Source organism: Lycium ferocissimum, chromosome 1 (assembly GCF_029784015.1).
Source record: "Lycium ferocissimum isolate CSIRO_LF1 chromosome 1, AGI_CSIRO_Lferr_CH_V1, whole genome shotgun sequence".
NCBI lineage: Eukaryota > Viridiplantae > Streptophyta > Magnoliopsida > Solanales > Solanaceae > Lycium > Lycium ferocissimum.
The window spans coordinates 765255-787740 of NC_081342.1; the positions used below are offsets into that span (position 1 = coordinate 765255).

Here is a 22486-nt window from a genome sequence, read left to right on the forward strand (position 1 = left end):
AAAGTAATTTTTTTTTTTTTTTGATATTTATGGTCAAACGGCACCTAAATATCTTATCAAGGATGGAGCTACTTTTACCATTTTAACTTTTACACACTTTTGTTTGGCGGTAAATGATACTCCTACAAACGTGCAAACACATAGTACATACAACATTATAACCTCGCAGTAGCCACCGGGAAAATCAAAATAAAAATAAACACAATTACTCCCTCCGTTTCAATTCACGTGAACTTATTTTCTTATTAATTCGTGTAAAAAAAAGAACGAAAAGGGTCAAAATTATTTGAAAAATAGTTTATATAAATCTCGCGGTATACTATGGGGTCAATTATACCACTCCATTAGCCGTGGCCTCATCGACCGCTTTTCAAAATCAAAAAATAAAAATAAACACATTAGTTACTCCCCACGTCAATAGTTATAATGAAGATAACAATAATAAAAGATAACTAGGGTATGAATTATTTTTCAAAGTTCATTAATTCGTGTAAAAACTCTTTCTATATTTAAAAATAAATTAGCTTTATGTAATAATTTATAGGCTTATTTAACACTAAAAATTTTAAAAAAAATTATTCTTTTTTAAACTGACATTTCAAAAACGCAGTAGTAGCCAATTGAAAAAGCAGCGTGGCGGGAGGACGAAAACTGGTCTCCTTGTTGAACAAGCTTAAACTGACATTTCAAAAACCCCTCTAAAACCTAAATAAGCCCTTTAACTTTATTGTTCCATTAATTGGATATATGGCAATGGAGTTGGACCCAGATGAAGTTTTTCGTGATGATGATGACGACCCTGAAACTGATTTCTTCAAGGTCCCTTTATCGTTTTTTTTTTTTTCCCTTCATTTTGAGTTAAGATTGAGAATTAAACTATTAATGTGCAGGAAAGAGATGCTACTAAGGAATTATTGGTGTATGTTGTTGATGCTTCACCTAAAATGTTTTCCACTACTTGCCCTACGGTTTGTCCTTTTTACCACCTGCTTTTTCTCCTTTTTTAACTTGATTTTTTGTTGCTCTACTTCACTTTTAGCTGATAAAGTTGGCTATTTTAGGGTGTGAAGGAAAATAACTGTGTTTCTTACTTATTTTCTTGTGTTCAGTACGTAAGCAAAAAATATTATTATAAAAGCCAACTATGGGGGGCGGGAGTGAGGTGGGTGGGTGTTGAGGAGACAATCAATGTGGAATGCCACTTGTGTCGTTTAAGGAACTTATTTTTCTAAAGAAAATGTTTTTCAAAAATTTTGACCAAGAAAATTGGTTGGGAAATGTTTTCCTCCATATGGAAGACACCCTTACTGTAAATTTCCTTTAGAAATTAATTTATAATCCGGATGAAGGGAGTTTATTGTAAAGCACAATTGTCAATATGGTTCAAAATCAATATTTGGAGGAATAGTAGGTTCAGATCTATATTTGTTTTTTGCCTGATTTGGATATTTTCCGTTACTTCACTTCACTTTAAGCTGATAAATTTGGTTATTTTACTGTAGTTTACTTTAGAAATTAATTTATAATCCGATTGAGTGGAGTTTCCTGCAAAGCACAGTTGTCAATATGGTTCAAAATCTAATTTTGGAGGAATAGTGGGTTCAAATATATATTTGTTTTTTGCTTGATTTGGACATTTCCCGTTACTCCACTTCACTTTAAGCTGATAAAGTTGGCTATTTCACTGAAATTTCTGTTAGAAGTTAGTTTATAATCTGACTGAATGGAGGTCCTTGCAAAGCACAATTGCTAACACGGACTTGTTTTTTTCTGAAAAGATGTAGCTCCTTGAGTTTGGAGTTCTAATACTTCGTTAATTAGAAATGTGCCTTTTAAAGTGGAGAGACTTGATGATATGTTAATATGATAAAGATGGAATATTTACTGTAAAGGTCTTTTAGAAAGTAATTTATAATCCGATTGAAAGGCGCTACTTGCCAAGCACAATTGTCAATATGGTTTTTGTGACATTTCTGCTGTCTTGTTGGTGTGTTTAGAACTTGTGGCTGGAGTCTGAAGAAATGAAAGGCTTTTAATCGGGCTAATAGCTGGTTGAAAACCAATATTTGGCAACTTCTTTGTTTTATTTACAAAAACAAAAAATTAAGGGGATCCCAGGAAGCAGATTTTGCTTAGTTTAGGACGGTTTTTTGAAAGGGGGACACCTCCTTGAGATTGGAGCTCTCATTCTTTTCGTTTTCTTGTAATTTCTTATTTTGATTGAGTTTGGGCATGCATTTGTATTGTAATAATAACCAGTACTTTTTTTTTATTGTCAAAAAATAAAATAAAATAATGAGCAGTATTTTTCTTAAAAGCATCTTCTCAATTTTCTTTAGCATTTTTCACCTTTTGATTCTAAAATGTGGAACCCCACTAATTTTTTAATTTCTGCAGGATGATGAAAAGACTGCAACTCATTTTCAAGTTGCCATCAATTCCATAGCACAATCAATCAGAACTCAGATTATTAATAGGTCTTATGATGAAGTTGCTATATGCTTCTTTAACACTGTAAGCCAGTCCTTGTTCTATATCAACTGTACATCTGAAGCTGTGCCTTTGGCAGCTTCTATTCTTAATCGCTGCTTTTTTCTATCTACAATGATTTCAAAGTTTATATTAGTTATGCTAAAATCTTGTGCTAGCTAATATTGGCAGGATCCAACTTATCACCCCCTCCCCCACCCCAAAAAGAAAGAAGAAAGAAAAATGCTGAATCCTCAACTAACCTTTGCTGGAGCTTTTTTGCCACCTTGGTTGTAACTAGAGATTTCTGTCTGGATTTATATTTCCTTTTTTCTAAAAATGTGGATTAGATTTTCATTTACTTGTGGGATCCAGTCTTCCTTGTACCATATAAGTTTGATCAAATGTTATTTCGGTTAGGCGAGATGTATGTGTTCTAGTTCTAATGTTGTGCAGCAGACAAGGTGGGTGAACAACCACTCTTCTATCAAGGCAAATTAGTTTTTTGCTTTTTTCTCCCTATTTAACACCTGTTTCCAGTTTTTGTTTCTTATTAGTATTTCCAAATTGTGTTTAATTTTTGTAAGGAAAAAACCACATTTGGAAATTCGTTTTTTAGTGATGCTTTTTCTTATGTTCTTCATGTTGTGTGATTTCAGCGGGAAAAAAAGAACTTGCAGGACCTAAGTGGCGTTTATGTATTTAATGTTCCAGAACGAGAGGATCTGGACAGACCAACAGCTAGGCTAATTAAAGAATTTGATCGAATAGAAGGTATATCATCATATTGGTCTCTAATTTATGTACAAGTTTTTGGTGGGTGCGTAGTTATGCACCTATCTCTGTTTAGATTAGATTCTAGATTGGTCCTCAAATTGCTTAGTTTTGGTTTTCTAGACTTATGCTGAAATCACCTGTTTTATATGTTTACAGAAAGATTTGATAAAGAAATAGGAAGTAAGTATGGAATTGTGCCCGGCTCTCGTGAGAATTCTCTTTACAATGCTCTTTGGGTTGCCCAAGCCCTTCTCCGTAAAGGGTAAGATTTTCTCAATATTCTCCCCAGTTTACTAGCGTTTTCCTTTTCATTTCCTTTTTTATTTTTCCTGAAATGATGTGCGCCCCTTTATTTACTAGTGTCTAAAACCATTTTCAGATCTGCAAAAACTGCTGATAAACGCATTCTCTTGCTTACAAATGAAGATGATCCTTTTGGGAATCTCAAAGGTGTTATAAAAGTGGATATGATGAGGACAACGCTGCAGCGTGCCAAAGTATAGTATCTATGCCCCATACTGATATATCAATATTCTAGTCAGTTGAAAACAAGTCCAAAAGGAAAATGTTAATTTAAGGAAAGATAACTGTGAGTGAATAGAAATTGAGATTGTTTAGTAACTTTGCTTGTCATATTCTTGAATGATTATTGCACTACTATTCTAATCATATTGCTAATGGTTGCAGGATGCTCAAGATCTTGGTATTGCAATCGAGCTTCTTCCACTAAGCGGATCAGATGATGAGTTCAATGTTTCCCTTTTCTATGCTGTATGACCATTATCTATTTTTGAGATCCTTTGTTGCTTGTCGTTGTTATCTAATTCAAGATCTTTGGCTTCAGGATTTACTTGGTTTGGAGGGTGATGACCTTGCTCAGTTCAAGGCTCTTGTAGGAGAGAGGTATACTTTACAAAAAGTTTTAGCTGTTGAGAATTACCCATGGATGTTGTGTGCTATTCAAGTTTGTTAATATGCTTAGTATATGTATGACTATCTCATATGTTCGCACTAGTCAAATGATGAATCTCCATGTAAAAGGTAAAACTACTTTCTGAGGACTTGATATTTATTAACACAATATTAACACAACTTACTGTAGTATGGTTAATAATATTCATTAGAGGAGTCCAAAGATAGAAGAACTTTTTTCATATAGTTGTGCTTTCTTTCAGTGATTGAGGTGAGGTAGTCATTTGTTATGAAGATATTTCTCTAAGTGATCTAATATTCTAATGTTCATGAGGATTTAGTATGATGATAACGTGAAATGAGCTTAAATAAAGAAGTGAGGATTCATGTAGTCGAACCCAACTTGTTTGGGACTACGGCGTAGATGTTGTTTATCTAATGCGCAGTTGCTGTTGATCTGATGTTCATGAAGAACATATCACCTAAGTTTTCATTCCTACAGCTTCTTATAGTAGTCTTAGGAAGTTTCATGCTGGAAGCATGAACGGTTGCACCTACGGTCTCCATTTCTTGAAAGTTGCACGGAGTGTAGTACTGATTGAAATTCAGATTCTTGTTTATTAAGACTCAGAGTTCTCTATCTGTTTCGTAAGATGCATTTGTCCTTATCTCTAGGCATCTATGCATAGTGTGTGGAGCATGCATGTTTTTCTTCCACCATGTAGTTTGACATAATATAATCATCTTTTTCCCGGGTAAGTAACACAATATAGTCATATAATACTATTGAAGTTTCTAGAAAGTAGAAACTCTTTGAATTTGTTGTATCACCAATTACATATACAGAAAGGTTTTAATTCTGATCGAAAGCTATTATTTAAGAAAAATAATTTGTGAGGGACTGGCATAGATATATAAGAGAGACATCTCGTCCAATATAATTAGGTACGGACATTATAAGTCTGGTAAATGAAACTATGAAAGTATAGTTACCACTTACCAATACCATGTGGTTGTTCCATTGAGTAATATTGAGCAGACATGAACATGACAATAAGTGGGACTGAACATGCAAAGCACATAAGATTGCATCAACTTCTGTATAGCACAAGTAAGAAAACCATAATTTTTTTAAAGGCAGCATAATACTAAAGATAGAATAAAGATGGAAAAGGAAGGCAAATAACATCCATTTTTCGTCTTTAGAGAGAAATGAGGGTCCAAAAAGCGTGATATGAATGTTTATCAATGTACGTGTTAGTTTTAATTTATTTGTTTTCTTGATTGATGACATGAACACTCGAATGTAGAAAACCAAATAACATGAAGGTGAGATGACCAGATCGGTAACGGGGTTGAATGCAACTTGTATAGACACTCAAGATCTGGTGTCTGTGCTTCTTACGCTGTTAAACAGCTCAGACTTGTACATTCTTTTATTTATTGGAATCTGATTGATGGTGTGTCTTGTGCCTATGTTACTGGAGTACGCATTTTTAAAACTTCCAGCATTTCCAAAATTTGTGGTTTTATTCCTTATGATCAAGATGACTAAATAATAAATGCCAGTTTGCAAGGTCTTAAGGTGTTGAATGCACTTTGAGCCTATTAGATTTCTTATTCTTTTAGAGCCTAAATTTACTGATAATGTTTTGGCCCCTGTATTCATGTGTTCCTTCCCTATGTTTGATATCAGGTTTGAAGATCTGAAAGACCAGCTAAGAAAGCGCATGTTTAAGAAGCGCAGAGTTCGAAGGCTTAGATTTGTGATTTTTAATGGATTATCTATTGAACTTAACACCTATGCTTTGATCCGTCCAACTAATCCCGGTCTGGCGGTGGTGTCCTATCTTTTATTATGTAATGATTACTGTGAGCTGACTATAAAGTAAACGTCATACCCCTTTTTATTTTTCTGCAGGGACAATTACTTGGCTTGAGTCAACGACTAATCTACCTTTGAAGGTACTTATTAGCTTCATTGTCATGCTTTGTTTTTACCCTTGTGTGGCTTTTTTTATTTATTTTTTAAATACCTCTGGCAGTTTCTGATCAACCTCTACTGTGTTCTTCCTTGTTTACAGACTGAGAGATCCTTCATATGTGCTGATACTGCGGCTATAATTCAGGAGCCTTCAAAACGCTTTCAGTCTTACAAAAAGTCGGTATCTGTTTCTTAAAACAACGACTCCTTCCTCTAGTATGCCAGTCATCCTCTTCTGCTACTCTGAGTCTAGGCTTCTCTTTTGCTTCTTTCTTCTATTCTCCTTATTTTAGATAAATGTGTGTGGGGGTGGGGGACATTTTACAGGTTTCTGCCAAATCTGTTTGGTATAAATATTAAACAATATAATGAAATTGAATACTGCAAATTAGTATTTTCTAATGGTTGATAAATTGGGAATTTAAAATCAATTTACACTGGAGTTAACATAATATGGCCTGTGCATTTTATATTTCAATGATGATCATTTTGAGTGGTTCAATTGAATTGTCATTATTGGATATTGGATGCTGAAATTAGTCATTTTAGTTGCAATTTGATGTTACAAGTACTGAATTCATACATGTTAGTTAAACCTTTTATTTTTGAAATTTGTGCACATCACTTTGAAGAAGTGTAAGCTCTCTCCTCTCTTTTTTTCTCAATGCTCCATGGACTTTGTTGACTTTTTCACTTTGTCTTATAAAACACTGAAGAATATTATGTTATTCTTAATGAAGTTGACGAGAACCATGAACACTAGGTGATATGTTACCATTTGTCCAAGCCTTGGGGAGCAAAGTTACCCAATACCTCTGCTGGTGGGAGCCTGGGAGGTAGTAAATATCCGATGGAATTAGTCGAGGTGCACCGCAAGCTGGCCCACACACCACCATCATAAAAAAATGTGTCATAATAGTTCAGAATCCAAAAATTGTAGGAGTCTTTCCCTATTTCATGTTGCTCAACCTCCTATATAGAGATAGTTCTCGTATCTTGTCAACAATCAATTGCAGTATACCTTTTCATTTTCAACGAGTAGACTTAAAAATTTAACTACTAGAGATAGCTCATACTACCAGAACTTAGTCAAGACAAAATTTCAAGGTAGCACAATCTATTTGCAGATTATCGAAAGAGAAGCCAAATATTACCAGCTTCTCCACAAATTATACAAGTTTTCAGCTCCTAACAATGCTTTTTTGTTGCATTTCTTCCAAAATTTTCTGATTAATTTAGAGAATGTGGATACATTGGGACTTGGGACTTGGAAACAGGGTGTTAAATCCTCACCATTTAAAGTATTAAAAGGATGGCATAGTAAACTTAGGAATCCTGGAAAAATTTCAAATTTGGTTCCTTGATTTGCTACTTTTTGCTTCACTTTATAACCAAATGACCAGCCCAACTTAACTCTGGTAGACTTCTTCAGTCATTCACTGATGTCTTATGGCTTTTTGTTTCAGTGAGAATGTCATGTTTTCTGTGGATGAGCTTTCAGAAGTCAAAAGAGTTTCCACTGGACATCTTCGTCTTCTGGGCTTCAAGCCATTGAGCTGCTTAGAGGATTATCATAACCTAAAGCCATCAACTTTTGTCTTTCCTAGTGATGAGGTGGTTTTTTCAATAATACACATGCATTTTTCTTCTTTTGATTTGGTATATGGTCATAGGTTATTTGCAGTCATCATGCGTCTTCAATCTCGATTATCTATGCTGGTTAATATTAGTCTAACCGCTATTAGCGGGATTTTTTATAAGCATTCTTTAAGAAGTACAGCACTTATGCCAGATTATCTTGCTGTCAGATGGGATATTGGACTGGATCATTTCACCTTTTAAAACTACATCTAGAAATGAGTCTGATGAGTCAACTTGATTTTGGGCTTTATGTTTACATTTCTTTATCTACCTTTATGTCCATATGGCACTGTTAATTAAATTTAGCTTTAACAACTTGTTCTGTGCTGTACCAATGGGTTTTTAGTTTTTACCATACAATTTTACCTCTTTGAACCCATCCAGCGGGAGTACTTTCACCATCTCTCAAAATATGTCATTTCCATGATGATCAATTCTATTGCTTCTCCTTGGTCCCTGCAGGAAGTGATCGGAAGCACTTGTCTTTTCGTTGCTCTCCACAGATCAATGTTGGGGCTTAAGCGGTTAGTATGTCTGAAAATTTTGTTAATTTAATTAGCAAATAGGGTTAAATAAATAGTAGGGAGTGATAAGTGCCAGGTATACATATTTTGACCTGTTATCTACATTAAGAAGTGGTTGGATGCTCTCTTTCTTAGGTAAAAGTCCATCCGTTCTACATTCAACTGGGTTTTCATTTTCATTTTGGCCACTGTTTAAACTGTCAATTTAAATCTGAAAATGTCCCTAGCCAGCCTTTTGTTTAAAGTAAATTCAGGCGACTGTTTTGTTATCTTCCTTCCTTTCTCATTTCACCCTATCTTATGTAGTTTGAGCAACTCTATCAGCATGCCACTGTGCTGAATCTTGTTTGAAGTCGTGCATAAACAAGCTGCAATAGTGCTATTTTGCTTTGATCTCAACACATGCTGCTGACTTTTGGGCATTTTTCTGCTTGCCATTTCGCCTTAGGATTAGTTTGACCTGCTTGCCGTTTCGCCTTAGGATTAGTTTGACCTGCTTGCAATTGTTTTATTTTGACCTACTGTAGAAATAAATTCATGATCTTTTTGTTGCGGTGCTTGCTGAGTGTGTTGCTGTTTTGTGTCTGATTTTTAACCATCATCGCAGCTTTGCAGTTGCTTTCTTCGGGAATTCAAGTCATCCTCAATTGGTTGCTCTTGTTGCACAAGTAAGATATGCTTTCCCATCCAAATCCTTTGGGATTATATGCAGACTAAATCTGCCTATTTATGCAGACTAAATCTGCCTATTTATGCACCCGTGATTACTGGCATCAGCGATCGCCTCTGACATGCACTGAAGGACATGAAGTGTGATATTGACACTTTAATCCAAGTATAAAATTCAATACAATCACTAAGAATATTCTTATTAACTTTATTGTTCGTGAATTCAAGAGAGCCGTTAAGAATATTAAGTCAAACATTCTTAATCCTTATTTAATTGCAATTTCAGAATTCCAAGAATTTAAAAAACTTCCCTTACTTCGTGTAGCTTAACACTTAGCTTTCTTGTGTGTTTCTCCAATTTTCATAGGAGTTTCTTCTCTTCTTTTATTTTTTTCTTTCAAAAGGTATTGGAGCCTCTACAATTTTGATAGGGACTTAAATAGCTTATGCCTACTTGCCTCATGCTAGGCGAAAGTATTTCCTTTTTCTTTTCAGAGTTCAGTATTCTCACCTCTTTCGTAATCGTTTTTACAAGATTTTGGGGGGATGGTTTTGGCGATACCACCACTCTTTTTGATTAAAAAATTCCTACTTTAAATGAGGTTTTCCCCGTCCTGCTAACTTATGAACTATGACGTTACTATTCTTTTCTATTTTTAGTAATATAAGATGCAAGTCCAGCATACCTTGTAAAACTTAGAGTGCATTCGAACTTCTCAGTGGAAATTATGTGGAGAAGTAGCCTTTTTTTGGTGTATTCTTTTGTCTGTGAATAGTGGCAAAAACTTCTACTTGTTTGGTCATACCGCAAAAACTTCTACTTGTTTGGTCATACATTTTCATGGTCTTTGATAAATGCAGGATGAAATAATGACTCCTAGCGGTCAAGTCGAGCCACCAGGGATGCATCTCATTTATCTTCCATATTCTGATGATATCAGACATGTTGAAGAGGCAGGCAGATTATGACTTGGTCATAATTGGTTTCTTTTTCTACTTTGAAAAATAATGAAGTCTAAATCTAACGAATGTGATTGTACTTGCAGCTTCATACTGATCCAAATTCCGTGCCTCATGCAACCGACGACCAGATAAAGAAGGCCTCCGCTTTAGTGAAACGTATTGACCTCAAAGATTTTTCTGTGTGCCAATTTGCTAATCCTGGTAAGATCTCATAACTTGGGACAGGAGATCAAAGTTTTATGCTGAACTATAAGTGCAGTTTCTGTTCCAAATTGAAGATTTTACAAGGCTCTCTGGTTTTATTAGAATTAGAAGAGCGGGCTAATAACTTTTACATGGTGGAAGCCTTTTTACATGGTGGAAGCCTTTCTGGAGCTTGATGTATAAGTTGGGCCAGATTATCTGATCCATCTATTCGTTGATTAAATGGAAATTAGTAAGCTCAATATTATAGGGCTGACATCCAAAAGAAGTGAAGTTCCTGATGTAATTTGTTAAACATTTTGAGGTGGTGTAAATTGCTGATTCTGCTTAGCAACTTAAAAAAACTTCTTTTAACACAAGTCTTGTTAAGATGGGTGTTTAATATCTGTTACAAAGTTATCAAAAGCTATCTCTTTGTCGCTTAAAGCGATAGAACAATGCAAAGTGAGGGCTTATTGCTTACGTGAACGCGTGTAGCCATGCCCTTAAAAGAAATGTGTGCTTCAAACGATGACTGACAGAGTAACCCAATTGGAAACTGGTCAATTCTTTGATTTTAAACTCTGATTAGTTGGATTAATGTTGTCTTCTTTTCAAAAAAAGTTGGATTAATATTGTTGTTATTGTATATTGTTTGTTGAGATTAGTTATTTTAATGGGAATTTTACACTGCATGCCAATTATGGCAAAATATTTACCCGTTTTAGCTCATCTTTTTTAAATTACCCGCCATAGCCATTTTTTTCCTCTTCAGTTTTTTACTAGTCATATATATTATTATACACCTTTATACAGGGTTTATACATTGTCTACAGTAGATGTATAAAGTTATATATTGTTGTATAATATTGTATACTAGTCTTATACATTATTATAAACTTTTATACAAGGTGTATACATTGTCTACAATAGGTGTATAAAGTTTTTTTTTTGTTTTTTTGTTTTTTTTTGAACAGGTAACAACTTTGTATTATAGACCAGTACTTAGGTAGTACTGTTGTATAAAGGTGAATATTCGAGTAGTGCCATGAAATGTTGGGCTGTAGGTTTGTAATTTAAAATATGGGCTATGAATATGTAATTTTGACCCATAAATTGTTTATAACTGAAATTTCCCCTATTTTAATTGCAATTTGATTATTATAGTACTAAGTTCATATATGTGTGTGTTTTAAAATTTTGTAATTGCTCGCTTTGCTCCAAATAAGTCTGCACTTCACTTCTTGCTTTTCACTTCAAGCCTCAAGGACCTTGTTGCTTTTTTGCGCTTTTCGCTTTTCGAAACACTAATCTTTCGTCCTCATTAATGATGTATCTGCATATCTGCAGAATATTAAAAAAAGATGAAATATGTTTTGGACAAAAATGTATAAAGAAGTGATTGCAAAAAGTCATTCTACTTGCCTAGGTTCAACAGTATGACCTTTCCATTAATGTACTATTTGTAAGTCATTCATGATCAAGATTCATGGTCGTCTTGCTTATTAGAGAAAGCTGACATATCTGGCTGATGTTAGAGAATACTGCAAAGTAAACCATGAAGGATATTTTGTATTATGTGTTCTTTATAAATCAGTGTGAAAGAACACAAGTTTGAAGTAGTATTCCTAATTCATTGGAGACCCTCTCCAATTAACACACACTCGTAATTTCTGCAGAACTGTATGAAGTGGAGTGCCCCTTCCCACATATATGTATATATCACCTCTCCATAGAATTGTAGGTTATATTTTGATCATATTGAAATTCCTTTGGTATTCTTATAAGATCATTTTTTGCAGCATTGCAGAGACATTATGCAGTATTGCAAGCTCTTGCACTTGATGAAGACGAGATGCCTGAAATTAAAGACGAGACTCTTCCAGATGAAGAAGGAATGGCCAGGTAGTGATGGATTTCCACCATCTTAGGTCCCTTTAGTCTGTGGTTTTGGTCTCTTTTAGTTTATAACTTGCCTCTATGTTCAGAAAATTTATTATTCTGAAATTTTCTTTGCTTATATATTCTTTGGGTGCAAGGCCTGGTATTGTCAAAGCATTGGAAGAATTTAAGCTCTCTGTATATGGCGAGAATTATGAGGAAGAGGACTCAAACATTGATGGAAAAGCTGAACCCACAAAGAAACGAAAAGCAAATGCTATGAAAGAATATGCTAACTATGACTGGTCTGACCTTGCTGATAATGGGAAGGTAACATTTCCAAACTTATGATGTTATGCTATAGATTGTTTCCTTAGTTCTGGGCTTTATAACAGATCCAAAATGTTGTCAATCTATAATTTACGAGGGAATAGTTTGGGTTAGATAAACTAAGCGGAGCAAAGAAGAACGTTTAATGCTTCAAGTGAATGAGGAACTTTTAGTGGGTCAGGCTCTAAAAAAGGACTCCAGCCTAAGCTGTTACAACACAATGACTCTTTTTCAGAATGTACATAGAATTCCATTAGTTTTCAGTAGTACATATTTGTATTTCACTTCTTTTTGTTGTGATCTTGCAGTTAAAGGACTTGACAGTTGTAGAGTTGAAGTATTATCTAGCTGCACATAACCTTCCAGTCACTGGCAAGAAAGAAGCCTTGATTAGTAGGATCTTAACTCACATGGGTAAATGAGTTGGAAACATTTCAGATCTTTGGCTGTCTGCCATAAGTTTATACTCTCTTTTTGTTGCAGTAGTTGGTCTTTCCCTCAACTTGGGACCTTTATGTCTGGCATTATTATGTAAATTAGGAGGTCTTGTTAGTTGTTGCTTCATGTATATGACAAATTGTAGTGACTTGATCAAAGATGTCAGTGGTGTACGAATGGGGTTAAATTGACTCGATCAACTTTGCCAATACTCCCTTCCCCGTATTTCATGCAAACCCCCTCTTTCTAGTTGCTCTAGAAGAAATATGGCTGTACGTGTTTGTGCTTCTGGTGGCAACGTGCTTGGTCTCACTAAGATTTATGATCTTGATGAATGGGCGCAAATCTAAACGTTTGGAGAGGGATAGTATCAATGTCATCGAGACAATTGATCTTAGGTTTTAAAGCTTTGAGTTCATCAAAAAATTCTCTTACTTCCAAAGCACTATGCTTACATGAAGAGATAAAAGTTGAGCAGGGTTTCTTTTGCCTTTTGGGCTTGGAGCTTTCTTTTTTCAGTGCCAAAATGTCTCGAGCTAAGTCAAAACGTTTTCGGGTTTTTCTAAGTAATAAACTCACTTTGGTTTTTAGTTTAGCATCTAATTTATGAAGTTTATTGGTTTGATTTGTATAGGAGTGTACTCTAAGCAGGTGAACACACTCCTTCCAAAAAGTTAGCCATACACATGCTCATGCTTGAACTAGAGACTTGATTAAAAGGATCAAAAATATTTGCCATTCCATCACATTCCTCTGGTTATAACAAACTAATTCCTCTGGTTATAACAAACTAAGGGTGTGATGCAAAAATATCAATAATTAAGTTATGCTAAAGGGAGAAATTTATAAACAAAGTTATCCATCTTTTAGCCGTTTCAATCTTTAGACGAGATAATTATATGATGTATCAATGGGTGGGGACTACGTGAGCAAACAAAGTGTGGCCATTGCCTTACACGAGACTGCATGCGCTACTTGTAAAATCTTATGTAGTGTGAAATTTATTTTTTATATTTTAATTAAAAAAAATTAAAACTTTATTAAGATCCATATGATAAATACTTAAAAGATTACTTTTTGAGATTGAGAAAGCAGAAACTATTGCTCGTCCATTTATAAATAAATCATTTTAAAATAAACAGATTTTGGAAGTTAACCTAAATAAACCATTCATGTAGTAATAGTTGCGAAAGAAAAATGGCAATAGCAACCCCTGTTTATATATTAACTAAAATGGTCCTATTATCTTGCTGCTTATTATTACAATGTATTATTACTAATGCTTTTTTATCTCTCTTTGAGCGGGAGATCTATTGGAAACAACCTACCTACCGTCGAAATAGGTAGGGGCAAAATGTTTAAGCAACTGAGGTTTAAAGGAAACTCTAATTCCTTTTGCCAAAAGTTTGGACAAAATTTTTTGTTCGAATGAACTCAAATTAATATACAATAATAATCGAAAAAGGGAGATATGTAATATATACATATGTATATATTACATCAAACTTGAAAATTAAATCTAATTTAAAATCCAAATTCATTCCATTAATCCTATTTAGCAACGGATTGGCAATAAGTTATCAAAAATTTCTGTTAGTCTTTCGGTGATTTAGCAAAAGATTAACGATGAAATCATATTGAATTCTTAACTTTTTTTGTACATAGTAAATTTCAAGACAATGGTTAAAAAAAAGATTAATTGAGAAGTTGTATTACAATAGGAAAAAAAAAAAAAAGAGAGAGAGAGAGAGAGAGAATGAAGGACAGCAAGTTTAAATTTGGCTGTGGACTTTTTTCAGTTTTGACTTTTAAAAGAAAAAGTGAAACAAAGTACGCAGCTTGGGTGGTGTTTTGTGGAAAATGCGAGCACAGGGTATCGACCCCTGGTAATAGTTGCACAGAAAAATGGCAATAGCTTTGGCACCCCCGTCTCCACTGCGCATTAACTAAAATGGAACAGCACTTTTACTATCTTCTGTAGTGGATTGGCATTGGCAGCTATAAATAGATATACGTTCAATGTGTTTCATATAAATACAAGATCCATACCTGGTGGCAGGTGTGGGTTCCCAGGAACCCCCACCCACTACCGTAGATCCGCCCCTGACTCTACCCTCCCCAGACTCCACATGGTGGAATTATACTGGGTATATTGTTATTGGACATAAGAAAACCGAGTCTCGTAAAATCTCCTGTACATCTTCACATGCTTGGAAATTGGCGCAGATGTAACTGTGTTGTCGTTGAGTAGAAAGTCTGCTCAATCTAATCCACAATAATAGAAGAGCTATCCATTTTTCTGGGGAAACCAGCTTAAGTTTTACACTGCGTAACTATCAGAAACTGAATTTTCAAAATAACAATGGGACTACAACTCTGAACTGATATAAACCTGGACCAACATGAATATCAGGTTGCTTTTCAACATAATCTGGTATATATAACTATGTTAACTATGTTCGTTTTCTTTGGGGCCCTGCGTATTCTCGCACCAAGGCAATGTCATTCCATGGATCTCTCCCACCATGCCTAATCTACCTTAATATATGCAGTACAAACTATAGGAAAAGAAAACCCAGGTGCAGGAAAAGTAGAAAGATGTCAAGAACACACCACAATAAGATCTTCTTGGCACCTTTTACTTCTTCTTTTTGTTATACAAGTACATGAATTCTATAACTTCGGAGTGATTGCATTAACACACAATACCTTAAGATGTTGGAAGAGCTCCATAACAAATGCCTCTGAGATGGCGCTCTCTAAGCCTTTGGTTCAGAGAGACTTGGATGTTCAAGATATAACTGGACACCAAGAGGTTCACTACTCATGGACTTGATAGGAGTTATAAGAGGTGCTTGCTGCCACTGCCGGGTATCTGTTGGGACCCACATTTCTGCATCTTTGCTTGTACTGCTCTGCGGGAGAGAGCGAAAGTAAGCTGTTATCTCCCACCTGCAATCTGTCAAAGCTGACAAGTTGAGGAACCCGTTTCTAATTCTCACAAAGGCAAATTACAAAAGCCAAAGGCCAATGTATCAAGTTGCGGCTGATAAACTAAAAGAACTTTTCATCCTTTGAATCATGTAAACTGACAACTATTGTCCTACAATACAAAACCATTTGCCAGGCAAACCACCTCTGTTCAACAAAATATTCTTCTATCATGAAGTCCATCATAAACTTGTAGAAGTACTTCACATTGTTTTTTGTCAATATAAAGTCTCCGATCCAACAGAAATCAATTTGTATATGAAAAATGATATAAAATCAGATCCAGCCATGTTAAATTCACATTGCTGTAGATGCCAGTACAGTGTATGATACTTAGAAGGCATTTGGACATAAATTGAGTGATATTTGAGGGAAAATTAGTATTTGAAATTGAAGTTGACAAATAGCATTTGACAGTTGAAGTTGTGTTTGGACGTCTTTCACTTGAAAAAAAGGTCGAAGTTTTGTGAGTGGAAGAAAATTCACTTGAAAAAAATAATCTTTCAATTTGAAAAACTCATCTTCAAAAACTAACCAAAATATCATTCCAATGCATAACCAAACAATATTTTGTTTTTTTTAAAAGGGAAAAATCCCATGTCCAAATGGGCCCTAATATATAATATTTGGCTAAAAGAGTTCAACTAAGTTGCTTGAGTGGGATGTCATAGGTATAAGAGGATGTTCTCCATTAAAATGTTTCATTTACTTTATATGCTCTTTTTCCCTTGTCACCAAAAAAAAAAAAAAAAGAAACTGTTTTTTCCTTGTCCACCCTATTTAAGGTGGCTAGAGTGAGATGTCACCTAAAACAATCAATTCAGCACAAAGGGTCTATAGCATTCATCTTCCTCTGCCTTCAATAGTTAGTCTTAAATACATAAAACAAATACAACACTCTAATATAATCTGATTAAAGACGATTCATAGTGGCGTTTAATATGAAGTTCCTAATATAGCTTACCTGGTGGAAGAACCTTCATTAACGATTGTGACAAAGGAAGCTTGATAAAAAATGATTTAAGAGAAAACTCCAGATCAGCTTCCTCCAACTTTGAACCATAGGACTGGTTCACATTTATCTTGAAAACAAATCTCTCGAGAGGTACGTTGTTGCTATCAAAAAAAATCACTGCTACTCTCTCAACCAATCCCTGAAAAAGAAAAAAAAAAAGAAAAAAAAAGATTACTTCTACGGAACGACGATAGCAGAAGAATAACAGCTTAGAGGTGAATCTCTCATTTCCCTTGGGAAAGCAATAAGATTTGTCAAATAAACAAGATCAAAGAATTGTTATAAGTTCAAACATGCAACAAAAAGTTCTTCTGTCTCTTTTCCCTGAGGGAAAATGCGAGGCAACATGCGATTATATATTCACACATTAGCTCCGGTACCCAAGATGAGCAATTAACTATTAAGGGCTAGTTGAAAAGGAATGGAATAAACCTTTTGTATGAAAGGAAAAAGTCCATTGACAGAAGAATGGATATATTGTTGAAGCTCCGGGTGTCTAGCTCTTTGGACCACAACATTCATGTAACGCCGCCTTTCAAATGCCCCTTCATAAAACAAGATCCATAGTTCACAGGTTTCTAGCTTAAGCAGTAAAATAGAGCTCTAAATTTCTGATAATTTTTCTTTTACCACTTGGATAAACTCCTTTGAGGAATACAACTGATGTAATGGCAACTTCTAAAAATTCTACAAGAATCTGGGCAGTTTCACCTGCAATTTCGCAATGAAAAGACCTCTCTCCTTGCTAAAAATAATGAGGAAAGAAAACTTTGAATCAGCAAATTAGAACTTTGATAAGAGTACCACCAACCTTGTGGACTTCGATTGCGATCCATCAATCTCTCTTCAACTCCTTTGATTTCTGTAATTCTGTATTCTGGTCAAACATGCAAAGCAGTCACACAATGTGTTCTTCCCCAGCCCATGCATAAAGAACTCAAGCTGGTTTACCTCAGTTTACTAGTTATAGATATTAGGAAGGATTATTTGAAAAGGTCTCAATGAGACCATTTCAGTAAATGATTTTTGACGTAAATGTACAATTTTAAAAGAAATTAGATTTCTTAATTGCAACTCTTAATCAATAAAATTCCTTAACTAACTAGAATTAACAAATACGAATGATAGTTTGTTAAAAAGCTTCTTAAATATTATTTACATTTTCATCTCTACAAAATATAAAACAACCAAGTTAAGCAGATAACAACCCACTGAAACTATTAAAGTTTGGATCAAATAACCAGATAAAAACTAAGATATCCTTGATATGAACACTAATGAATATTTAAGTCATTTAGAGAGATGCTTCTTTTATTGTAGAGTAACGTGAATTTTATTGCTACCAGCAGTCCAGCATCCAGGGAATACAGAAACTTCTTTATGACCTCTAAAAACAAGTTAAAAAGAATGCCAACTAAAACTACGGTTAAAGCGGATAAATAAAAATCTTTTGACATAAAACAAAACAAAGTATCCAAAAACAACTACGGAAAATTCAAAACAAAATTAGTTGATTTCCAGGATAGTTCTCAAAACATTCAAGTCCACACCATCTCTTTCTTCCAGTATGTCTCTAGGCTCTATCCCCCTCTAAACTCTCTCCGTTAACTATATATTTCCTCTGATAGGAAAATTACCTTTAGGCATCAATAATGCACAGCATCGAATTTGCTAAAATTCCAATTAATATGATTGATTCAGTATTTAATCGCTTTCAACACAGAATTGAATACAAAAGCTGTACCACTGCCAATATCTTGACCATCGGTATTATTGATTAACACCAACTCTGATTAAGACCCATGAGAAACTGGGGAAAAAGAACAGAACACAATGTCAACCAATATCCTCATTAAATAAACTATGACGGAGTACTGATACATGAATCAATATCTCTTCTTCCGGTAAGTGCTATAAATTTATCCCTAAACAATAAAAGAGGGCATTTACAAACCAAATTAGACCCCTCATAAGCCTCTTTAAGTATCACGGTACTCCTGACACCTTTATTAGTGATGTAGAATATACCGTGATGTTTGATTAAGCAAAGCAAAAGTCTAGCCGGTAACCGTAACTCCGAATGAAATGCATCTATTTGAGCAGATGTCAACCTCTTTTCCATAGTCAAACTGAGGAGCTCGTGAAGCACTGCTACCACTCTTTTTTGAGCTTTAGGATCAGCAAGTTCAAATCTTCTAGCATTCAAGTATGGAGAAGGGAAATCCATCTTCTGCCACTTCTGAACTTCCTTAAGGTAGTTGGTGTTCGGCCTAAATCCTGCAGGATAACGCATTTGAAATGCAAAAGGACCAAAAAGGTTTCCATCTTTCAATACTCTAGCCTGCCCTTTTGAAGTCAGGACCCCTTCACACACTAACCTTTCCTCCCTGGCAGTGACTGCTAGTAAAGAATCCCAATTTTCCAACTGAAGGGAAGTTCTTCCATTCACATCTTTCACTGAGAAAAATTGTGGGTATTTTGGAATCAGTGATTGCTCGAAATCACTAGGCAAGCCTAAATCATTCTGAATCAGTTGAATGGTTTCCAATGGCAACATGCAATCAACTGACAACATTAACAACTTCCTTAGATTCTTGACCAAAATAGGTTCCATTTGCACTCTTGCTTCATCTTCTTCTAGTGCAATTTTATCAGCCTTTTCAGTCAACATAACCATCGGTGGAGTTCTATTACCACCAGTGACACGGAATATTGTAGGATATTTCTCAATTATACCCATGAAATTCCACTTCTGCACAAATCCAACTTCTTTCTCGAGGTCTCTAAGAAGGAGGTATTGGTTTTTCTGCGATTGAATGATGGATTTTAGGTGTAAAATCAATGATGGTTTCTTCTGAAGCTCCATGACTCTGTCTAGATCATTTACTCTATAGTATATTTTCTTCTTAGGCCTCCTTCCTCCACTGGATTTGAACATGATTTGTAGCCACATATGTCCTACGTTCACAGATGACAATGGATGGCATAGTCTTTGCCTTCCATTGGCTGTAAACCATTTTCGGGACTCAATTAGCGAGAAGACCATCACACGTTTATGCATCTGGAAAAGAACAGAGACGTGCATCAGGTCACATTGTTGGGGCCCAATTCAGCTGAAACATTTGAACCGTGAAAAGATTTTGGAGAAAAGAGCCATTTCCCTTAAATGGAAACTACAAACAGGTAAGTTCTCAACAATTTTTCCTATGGCAGCTTTTGACGTCACCCATAAAAATTTAAGGTTGTCAACTGGAGGTTTTCTCCCATGGTTCGAGATCCACACAAAGAGACTCACATACTGAATGATAACCACAACATCATTGTTGTAATGTTGTTTGTACATTCTTCAACATATTACAAACATGGATCCAAGAAAGTTATTGAGTTAACTACTAACACGACAAGTTATTCCTACACTGTTGAAACCAAAAAACTCTTAATAGTTAATCCTTCCTACAAATTTAATAAGATTCACTTCTATCTTTCTAAGAAGTTCAAGGTATAGAATTACTAACTGTCCACACTATCTATGGAGCTCATGAATGTAACTTTAATTTTATATCACAAAAATTACACATTATTCAGCAAATCAAGTTGATGAACTACGTCCTGGAGTAAGCAAAGACACATGAAATGTTCTTCAGTGTCCTTAATGCAAATGCATGACCACATATGCAGTATGCTCGCAACTATATCTCAACGCTTTGGTTTTCCTAAGACATTCGTATATCCTTAATCATTATCAGCATATGCAAACGCATGACCACATATGCAGTATGCTCGCAACTATATCTCAACGCTTTGGTTTTCCTAAGACATTCGTATATCCTTAATCATTATCAGCATATCTCAGATTTTGAAAAGCATCAGTAAATAACCAAATATCCAGCTTTCTCAACAATGAATGATCAGATTAACAGTATACAAACCGATATATGTTGAATACTTCTCAGTTCTCAAACACCAATAACATTATGACAGTGCATATCCAGAACTTCACATATATAACCCATGAATATACCTCAAAGATTATTTCTTTTTTCAATTTGAGCAGCCAACTGATTTGTGTAGGCTCCTAATGGGCATAACCTCCTTGCTCTGGCGATTTCGCAGTAATCTTACTCCTTAACTGACAAAATAGAATAAATATAAGAAGGGATAATTACAGCCCAATACCTTTGGGTGGTCTAGTTTACAAAATAGCCAGCAAATGTATAGGTCTTACATATTTAAACTTGAATATACATATACTACACATACAATATACATATACTATACGTACAATATATAGATATATACATATATATATTTTTTTTATTCCCCACCGGTGTCTGGTACCCGCATTGGAGCCCGACTATATCCAGATTCGCGCCGCGTAGCGCCCCATTTGGGAGGAAGCACTCCCTACCTATACGTACAATATACATATACTATATGTATAATATACGTATCAGCATATAAGTTTTGTATATTTGGGCTACTGCCGGTAATTAAGTTTGGCCAAAGGGGCATAAACGAAAGAATCCCATATAATAATCAAATGAATTAATATAAAATCAAACAAAAATAAAAATGAGCTATATATTGATTTTACCAAAGCTCCACTGCTTGAGCTATAGGACCCAAAAAAAAAAAAAAAACTACACAAATTATTTTTCAATTGATTACTATGTAAACGCAGATTAGAGCACTAATAAATCGGAGCAAACACAGCATTGAAAAAAAAAAAAAAAACCAAATTCACTAGTAAAAAAAGAAAAAAAGTAATTATACTCATTTGAGAAAAAAATGATAAGGGTTTTGGTTTAATTAGAGATACATATAATATATAATGGAATATATATATATAAAGAGAAATCGAAGAGAAAAAGGAGTAATTTACAGTATGGAGACTGGTGAAAATGGTTCGAAGTTGGGTCGAACTTTACCTTTATACTAATCATGACCAAAAGTTAAGGGGTAAAATTGGACTTTTCGAAGAAGACGAGGGAGTCGAACAAAAATGGCCAAAAATGATTTTTCTGTTAAAAGATTCTATGTTTTTCGGGCGGGTCATGTAGATGAGAAAATCGGGTGGGTCGATTTATATAATTGGGTCAGAGTTTTAAATTGAACCAGTAATAAAATGTCACATAGACGGTTAGTCAAAGGTCATAAGTGAGACAAAAATGTATCTATAAGGGTGTTTTTAGCAAAACAGATGAATGAAGGGTATTTTTAGGTCTTTTCTGATAATTTAGAGGCATTTTTAGCCCTTTTCCGTATGGGTTTAATTATTTCGCGCTAGTGCCAATAATAATGAGAGCAAAATATGAATTAATTTGCTAACTGCAAAGGTATGATTAAATCAAAAGTTAAACGCATGGCAAAATTGAACAATTTCGAATAGTGTTAGGGTAACTTTGGATCATTTCTCATTAATTGAACATAGTATATAAGTCGGTTTAATTGCCACATTTAATTATTCTTTCCAACAGATGGAGTTTGGTCAGTTTACTGACTTTCCAATTAATTCACGGTTTTTTTTTTTTTTCACTCACACATATACATAGTGATAATTTATCCACAAAGAACTTAGCTTTTCTTGTCTCTTGATAAAATTTGAACTCTCGTGTCCAGTGATTCATTTTAGCTTCATAAGCGGCATAACTTTTTATATGGAGTAATTGAGTAAACAAAAAATTTAATAAAGAAAGAAAAACATTTGGT

General features: G+C 34.7%; 3 protein-coding genes across 3 annotated transcripts; 1 reads left to right on the forward strand and 2 right to left on the reverse strand.

Moving 5' to 3' along the window:
• Window positions 1-620: 620 nt before the first annotated feature.
• On the forward strand, window positions 621-12967 carry LOC132031967 (ATP-dependent DNA helicase 2 subunit KU70). Its single transcript, XM_059421969.1, has 19 exons — window positions 621-819; window positions 891-968; window positions 2398-2514; window positions 3129-3243; window positions 3403-3508; window positions 3626-3743; window positions 3934-4017; window positions 4091-4149; window positions 5855-5988; window positions 6080-6123; window positions 6243-6319; window positions 7609-7756; window positions 8246-8307; window positions 8915-8975; window positions 9838-9930; window positions 10023-10140; window positions 11925-12027; window positions 12162-12333; window positions 12642-12967. The coding sequence occupies exons 1-19, from the start codon at window positions 748-750 to the stop codon at window positions 12753-12755; spliced, it is 1875 nt and encodes a 624-aa protein (XP_059277952.1). The 5' UTR covers window positions 621-747; the 3' UTR covers window positions 12756-12967.
• A 2405-nt stretch (window positions 12968-15372) lies between these two features.
• On the reverse strand, window positions 15373-20938 carry LOC132033641 (DNA polymerase zeta processivity subunit). Its single transcript, XM_059424047.1, has 6 exons — window positions 20799-20938; window positions 17589-17719; window positions 17408-17488; window positions 17210-17322; window positions 16727-16916; window positions 15373-15730 (listed from the first exon to the last, which is right to left on the reverse strand). Exons 2-6 carry the CDS (start codon window positions 17611-17613, stop codon window positions 15531-15533), a joined length of 609 nt encoding a protein of 202 aa, XP_059280030.1. The 5' UTR covers window positions 17614-17719; window positions 20799-20938; the 3' UTR covers window positions 15373-15530.
• LOC132032837 (protein WHAT'S THIS FACTOR 1 homolog, chloroplastic) lies at window positions 18443-20939 on the reverse strand. Its single transcript, XM_059422970.1, has 2 exons — window positions 20799-20939; window positions 18443-19838 (listed from the first exon to the last, which is right to left on the reverse strand). The coding sequence occupies exon 2, from the start codon at window positions 19836-19838 to the stop codon at window positions 18639-18641; it is 1200 nt and encodes a 399-aa protein (XP_059278953.1). The 5' UTR covers window positions 20799-20939; the 3' UTR covers window positions 18443-18638.
• Window positions 20940-22486: the final 1547 nt, after the last annotated feature.